The sequence below is a fragment of the Galeopterus variegatus genome, unplaced genomic scaffold (assembly GCF_000696425.1).
Source record: "Galeopterus variegatus unplaced genomic scaffold, G_variegatus-3.0.2 Scaffold1044, whole genome shotgun sequence".
Lineage (NCBI taxonomy): Eukaryota > Metazoa > Chordata > Mammalia > Dermoptera > Cynocephalidae > Galeopterus > Galeopterus variegatus.
Genome location: NW_007727155.1, coordinates 300,641 through 308,108, shown reverse-complemented (window position 1 = coordinate 308,108; position 7,468 = coordinate 300,641). Strand labels below are relative to the sequence as shown.

Sequence of the window (7,468 nt, the reverse complement as noted above, 5' to 3'; positions counted from 1 at the left end):
TGGCCAGATTCATGGTATAAATATTCCCGCCATGGCCAGTTCAAGATACTGACATGACACCACTGAACTCAGAGTAGGGGAGAGAAATCCCACAGCACACCATTACATGGTATTTCCACCCTACAGACACAGGGGACTTAAATAAACTCAAGAGCAAAGACAGTAGTAAAATAATTAGGAAGTAATGAGTTTTGAGTATGTATTGCCTTTGTAAGTGTTCTTAATTAATTAATTTTTTGGTTTTTTTTTTTTGGTGGCTAGCCAGTGCAGGGATCTGAACACTTGACTTTGGTGTCCACGCCCTAAACAGCCGAGCTAACCAGCCAGCCCTAATTTAATTTTTAATAATGGTATCTCACAAAATTTCCTGAAAATGTAGTAACTGGCTCTCTGGAGCTGGTGGGAGCGGCTCCTGTGCAGCACTGGGATGTTCCAGCCCAAGCTGTTCTCTTTGACAAAGGAGTCAATGTCCACACCCACTCTCAGGGTGGCCGGGGCGGTATGGTCCAGCCTCACCAGAAGCCCCGCACGCCTGGCAAAGGCCCCATGTGGATTGATTTTCACTGACTGGCAAGACGCCCCTGGCATTTTATTGTTGATTCTATTGACCATGGCTAACAGCCCCTGGGCATCAATTTAGTGCCAGCCCGGCCTCAACAATTTGTCATACATCATTAATGTAACTCAGAACAATCCTGTGACATGACTACCATTGTTAACCCATTTTACAGGTGAGGCACCTGAGGCTCAGTAAGGCTAAGGAGCTTGTCTTAGGTCATGCAGTTATGAGGTGGCAAGGCTAGGACATGAATCCAGATTCATCTGATGGCAAGGCTCAAGCTCTTAACCTTTCTACTCCTCCAAGTGGGGGGAAAAGGACAAGGTGTTGATGGGCACCATGTCCCCAAGGAGCCAGGGACACTGACAAGAAGCTGAAGGGTCTCAGGTGAGGGTGTGTCATCCTCTCTATCTCTCTGTCTGAAATATCCCAGTCAATGATCTCACCCCATCCATGGGCCCCCCAGCAGGGCAAGCCACTTAGAGAGGGGTCTGGACATATTTTCTCCCCGACAGATGTTCTCCATTCGAGGGAAAGTGCTATCTCTCTTGGTTTACCTTTCTACATCATAAATTTATGGATTGGTAAATTATTGAGAAACAATAAAGCTATTTCAGCTTGGGAAAAAATGAGTCCAATGGTAAGTAAAACCCCAAAGGCCGGTGCTGGGAAAACCTCGGGGAGGTTGGCAGCTATCCTCTGCCTGGGAGGGGCTTGGTCTGGGGTGTGGGTGCAGAAGGAATGTGAGGCCAGGAAGGGGACGTGGGAGGGGAAGGGACGCAGGGAGCATCCTAGAGTCACATGGCTGGACAGGCCCCCCCGGGTTTTACAGAGCCAGATACGGGGGCCCAGAGAGGGTGAGTGCCCTCCCCCAGGACACACAGCCTGCGGGTGCCAGGTCTCACTCTCCAAAGCTGTGCTGGGCACTGCAGCTCCAGTGACTGCTCCAGTGTTTTCTTAGCAGTTGGGAACAGATGGCTCCAACTCCCACCCACAGAAGCCAAACATTTTCCCTGGTTACCCTGCTAATTTGCTCACAAGCCTCCTCTTGTAAATAGAGAGTACAAAGGCTCCTCCACACACAGCGTGTTTGACCAGCAGATTCTGATGCCACGGGGAGAGGCCTTAAAGGAGCACAGGAAAAGCCCAGGTAAGGCCCAGGTAGGACCGAGGTAAGGCCAGAGCCTTGGCCAACGAATGGGTCATGGGAAGGGCACTGGAGCAAGGCAGGACAGACCTGGGTTCTGGTCCTGGCTCTGCCGCTTACTTGAGGCCTGGTTGGGAAACCTTGCACCAGCTTCAGGCTCTCTGGCATCAGTTTTCTCATCTGTGAAATGGGCATGCTAATTCCAAAGGAGTAAGACATGAGCTATTGCGTGGGTGCTCTGGGAATTGGATGCATCTGTGGGAGCCTGCTTTCCTTTCCTGTCTTCATCTGGGGTCAGCACAATGGGGGCTAGGCCCTGGGCCAGCCAGCCCCCCAACAGTAGTCCATTCACCCAGCCCCTTTCCACCAGCATTCTTTCAACAGCACTTTCTGATCTGTGTGACCTTGGGCAACTGCCTTCACCTCTCTGAGCCTCATCCATGTCTGTAAAGTGGGGTGTCATTGAACCTCCCTCAGAGGCCACAGTGAGGATTCGATGAGATAATGTCTGACACCCAGTGAGCGCTCAGGATCTTCCCTACCACAAAGAAGTCAGGGAAAGCTTCCTGGAGGAGGGAACAGTGGTGCTTACACGTCACAGATAAATAGGCGTTGTGGGGTTGAGGGGAGTGTGCGTGTTGATGGGCAAATCCTGCAGGTGGCAGGAACCTCATGGGTAAAAGAGACACCACACAGCAGGAGAAGGAAAGCCGCAGGAAACTGGGTGTGGCTGGTGCTTAGAGGGAGGGGCTGGGCTGGGAGGAACATCATTGGCCAGTGCAGGGTCCAGGGTGCCCAGGAGCAAGGAAGCATTCTGAGATGGCTGGAGGAGGCTGTGCTCCAGGTGCAGCAGCAGGCCTTTGGGTCCCCTGAGACTCCCACCCCCAACCCCCACCTCATCCACAGCAGCCTGTAATGAAGAGCTGTTTCCAGCTAAAAGCTCTTGGAGCCAGGCCAGGCAGCTCCTCCTGTTCTGGGCCAGCCTCCAGCAGCTGCCTGCAGCCTGTGGGAGTCTTTATCCCACCTAGCTGGCCTGAAATGCCCTGGGAGATGAAGCCCCAGGAGGCCACGTACAGCTTGCAGCCCCAGTCCCGGAAGCCTGGCCCAGGCTACAGCTCTCTGATCTCCAGGCCTAGAGGTCTGGGGGCCTCAGGGGTACAGCATACCCCGGCAGGATGGCGGGGCGTCTGGCCCTGCTATGTGACTTGGGGAGGCTCCTCCACCTCTCTGAGCCCTGGTTTCCCCTGTGTAGTAGCTTCTACTCCCCAAGTCCCTTGAGGATTTGAGCAGAAGATGCACTTGGCCCAGAGCCTGGCACGTAGCTGGTGTGATAAGCACCATCACAGCACCACACAGCCTTACTTGCCCTCTTAGGAGAGAATCCCAGGATTCCGTTTGTTTGTTCTGCTTGCCTTTTTTGCCCAGATGTCTGGGTCTCGCTTTCTCCTGTGAGCTTGACTCCACAGTGCTTGAATACAGGAGAGCAGGCGGCATCCTGTCTTGATGCAACAGAGATGGGGCTGACCCTGTACATCCGGGCCAGGGTCTTCTCCTCTCTGGGCCTGGGGCTTGGAGAGTTTGTAGGGGGCACTTCTGTCCATGATCAGGCTTTGAAGCCTTGGTCCCTAGGCTCACCCTAAGGTGACCCAGTAAACCCCTGTCCTGGGGATGCTGTGGGCATAAATGTGGTTAATGTATCACCATGACAATGACCGGTGTTACCAGCCCCCCATGGACTCCCAGCCTCACCATTCACCAGCTGGCTTCCTTGTCTGTAAGAGGGGCTCACTGGGTCCTGGTCTCTGTAGGACTTAGAGGAGCTGACGTATATGAAGGCCACACCTTGCATCAGGGAGGCAGGAGCTGGGAGACCCTGATCCCTCCACGAGCCTGAAGGGCCGGCCTTGCCCAGCGTGTCAGGCTGGCTCACCCCAGGCAGCACTGCCATGGTGGCTTCTCTCTCTCTGCCCTGCAGAGGCCTCTGGACCCAGCCAGCTGGCTCCATCTCCCTCCCTGGCCATGTTCCTGGGCAGCCTCCCTGACCCCATCTCTGTCTGGCTCTCGGCTGCATGTACAGGTTGATGGGAAAGATTCTAATGGGCTTTAAGTTAATAAGTTGGGAATAAATTAGGTTTGAGCTCCTCGGGAAGCAGATGGTGTAACGGCCGTGCCTGGAACAGTAGCGGTTGTGGAGGGTGGGGGGATGCTGTGGGGCTCTCTTTGTTTTTCTTTCCCCCAACAATTTATTATACAAATTTTACACATAAAGTGGAAAGAATTGTGTAGAGGACACTCCTATGCTCGCTGCCTGCATTTTGCTCTTTGTTTTATCAGGTCTCTCTCCCTCTATCCATCTCCCTATCCATCCACCAATCCGGCTTATTTTTGATGCATTTTAAGTCAGTTGAAGATATTAGGACTCTTCACCCCTAAACATGCACATCATTAGCAGGAGGTCAATATTTGGTTTGCGGTTTGGCAGGTTTTTAAAGGCAGAATTTATAGACAGTGAAATGCATAAATCCTCAGTGAGCTTTTGCTGAGTTTTGACAAATGCACACACGTGCAAGCAGTTGTCAGTTACACCTACACAGGAAGGCTATTGAAATCTCCTAAAAGTTTTTTTTTTTTTTTTTAAATCTGGGTGGCTTGGATCTTCCAGCTATATAATCCTGTCACCTACAAATAACAATGACTTAACTCCTCTTTTCCAGTTTTTATATATCCCATTTCTTCTTGTTGTCTTATAATGTCAGCTAAGATTCTGCAGGAGAGGAGGTTAGTAACAGAGGTGAGAGGAGAAATCCAATTCTTGATTTTGCCTTTAATGGGATGTGCCTTTTGACTTGCAGTACAAATAAAATATTCACTGATTCCTATTTTATTAAACTTTTTAAAAATTGAGTGGATGTTATATTTTATCAAATGTTTTTTAGTGCCTGTGTAGATGATCAATATGGCTTTTTCCCTCTCATCTATTAATACGAATTATGTTTATAGCTTTCCTTAGACGAGTCCATCCTCTCATTTGGAATGTTGTGGAGTATTCAGTTGGCTAATTTTTATTTAGGATTTTATACTGATATTCATAGGTGAGACTGGTCTGTTGCTTTCTTAGAGTAATCTTTGCTGGGTTTCGAAAGCTTTTCTTTTCTTTTTTTCTGTGCTCTGGCATATTTTAAGTTTCATTGTAATTTCTCGCCTTTAAATATTCAGTAGATTTCTGTAATTCTTTGAAACTGCCGAAGCCTGGTATTTTTGGAGCACGGGGAAGTAGTAGTTCTTTAACAAATTTCTTTATTTCCTCTCCAGTGATTGTTCTATTTAGATTTTTTTTCCTTCGGATAGCAGCTTTCCTGCTCATTTATTGTGTCCCAGAAAATTATTTTCCCCAGTTTTTCTTTTCTTTCTTTTTTTTTTTTTTTTTGCATACAGCAGAAAGGGTCTTTTGTATTTCTTCCCATTTCCTGTTTCTGCGTCACTTAACACTTTCACACTGCCAACTTTCCATGCTATTATAAATCCTTCCTAACCACATATCCACATATTTCATGTGTACTGCAAGTCAAAAGACACATCCCATTAAATGCAAAAACACGATTTGGATGTCTCTGCTCACCTCTAGTATTTAACCTCCTCTCCCTCCCCCTTCGGAATCCTAGCTGACATTATAAGACTAGTGGTGGTGACTTAAGATTTCTCAGTGGGGTTACACATTATTCCACTGATTTCCTTGGGTTTTTCAAATACGACAATCATGTCATCTGCCCCCCGCTGTGCGGAATATTACTTCTGCACTCGTCTTGGGTAATGGGGCTATTTGCAGTGTTTGGCTGTTATGACGAACATCTTTGTGTATAAAGCCTTTTCAGGATGTCGAATTTTTTCCTTGAGCTAGATTTTCTGGACCAAAGGGTAAGCATGTTTTTTAGGCCAATTTACTTTCCAGAATGGTTGTTCCAATTTGCAGTGACACCAGCAATCCAGCAAGGTGAAGTTTTTAAAACCTAGGTCAGTTTTTGTCCTCTCCTTTGACTAAAACTCGCCAGGGGCTCCGACTCCTTGCATGGCCCATAAGACCACCTCGGCTGGTTTCTCTCCGCAGCCTCACCTCCCAGCCTTTCTCTCCCCTCCTCTGTCCCTGCTACACTGGCCTGCCTTCTGTTCTGAATAATAAGGAGCTTTTTTTTCAGCCTCAGCACTTTGCACTGGCTGTTCCCTCTGCCCAGAACATCCTTCCCACAAACCTCCCCTCAACGAGCTCCTTTTCAGCAATTAAGTCTCTCAGCTCAGAAGTCACCTTCTCAGAGGGGACTTTGCTGACCACCTGGACAATGATGCCCACCCCTAGCCCCATGGTCGCATGCTATTGTCAACTCTGTCACTTTGTCTTACCATCTTCCAGGCATTTGATGCTTTCAAAATCATTGTTTCTTGCCAGCGTCCCCCATTGGACTGAACCCCCATGGGAGCAGGGACCTTGATGTTTCCCCTGCATCTAAAATAGTGTCTCGCACACAACTCATTTTTATTTGGAAACCTCCCTACACCCAGGATACCAAGGCATAGCTCCCTGAACAGGCCAAGGCTCCCTTTCGAAGCTCTAGACTTTGAGAAGCACTGGGCTCATTCACTTTAAGATTAATATGTTGGAAAAACTAGCTGGCCCTCTCCCCCCACCCACGCAGCCCCAGAGCAAGGGCAGGGGGTGCATCCCACCCTGGAGAGTACATTTGCACCCTCCCCAGCAGCCTCATTTCACTGCACCCAACACGTCCTTCCTCAGCAGCCAGTTCAGTCCACCCTTCAAACAAATATTTGCCAGACACTCCACTGAGCACTGAGGATCTAGAGAGCTAAAGCATGTCCCTGGGACTCTCTGGGGACTAACAGACTTTCAGAAGAGATGGACAGGCTTTCATAAAAGGTGCTGGCTGACCCCAGCGAAAACCACCCTGGGGGGCTCCCTGGAGGGAGTTGAAGCCTGAGGTGGGGCTTAAGGGAGCAGAAGGAGCTAGTCTGGTGGAAAGTGAAGGAAAGGCATCCAGGCAGGAGCCTGGCAGGTGCCTTGACAGGCATCTGTGTTGATCCCACCTGGTGGCTTAGTCCTAGGGGGACCCTCCTGATTTCCACGGACAGGCCCCAGCCCTGGAAGGTCCCAGGGCACCTGTCCTTCCCACCTGGTTCCTGATCTCACCTTCTGGATGGCCCCTTCTCCCCCAGCACAGGCTCCTTTCCTGTGCCGGTCCAGGGTGGGCTCCTGCCGAATAATATCTCCTGAGCTACAACACGGTCTCTTTTAGGGCCGTGGTACAGATGAAGCTCCGAGAGAAGTGCTGGCTGCCCGAGGGGAGGGTTATAATTCCGTTTACCCAGGAGAAAACTGAGGCTCCGTGATAGGACGCGCGACATAGGGTCGGATCCAAAGCTGGTGGGAAGAAGGGATCGGGCGTAGGTGGAGACCTAGCAAGGACGTGGCGAGCGGGACGGCCCCAGCCCCAGCCCCGGCTGGAATCGCGCTCCACGCGTTCTCCAGCCCGCGAACTCCTACCCAGCCCTCAGCGCTCAGTCTGGTCACCCATGCGCGACCCAAGGGGCGGGGACGGGGCGTTAAGTAGGCCTGGGCGCCAAGGCAGGAGGGGCGGCGGGCTAGGTCAACCGCAGGTCACGCCGGGGTGACGGGGATCGTGACTTCAGCCTCGGTTCCCCCCCGCGTCCCTGCGGGCTCAGCGGGATGGTGAGACCGGTGTGTGTGGGGGGGG

At 50.7% G+C, this 7,468-nt stretch overlaps 1 protein-coding gene across 1 annotated transcript in view; it reads left to right on the top strand.

Moving 5' to 3' along the window:
• Positions 1-1,644: 1,644 nt before the first annotated feature.
• The window catches only part of SLC29A4 (solute carrier family 29 (equilibrative nucleoside transporter), member 4), a 21,960-nt gene continuing 16,136 nt past the window's right edge, over positions 1,645-7,468 (top strand). Inside the window, exon 1 of the mRNA XM_008574416.1 lies at positions 1,645-1,709. Coding sequence (XP_008572638.1) covers positions 1,667-1,709 — 43 coding nt within the window. The 5' untranslated portion in view covers positions 1,645-1,666. The remainder of the gene's footprint in view (positions 1,710-7,468) is intronic.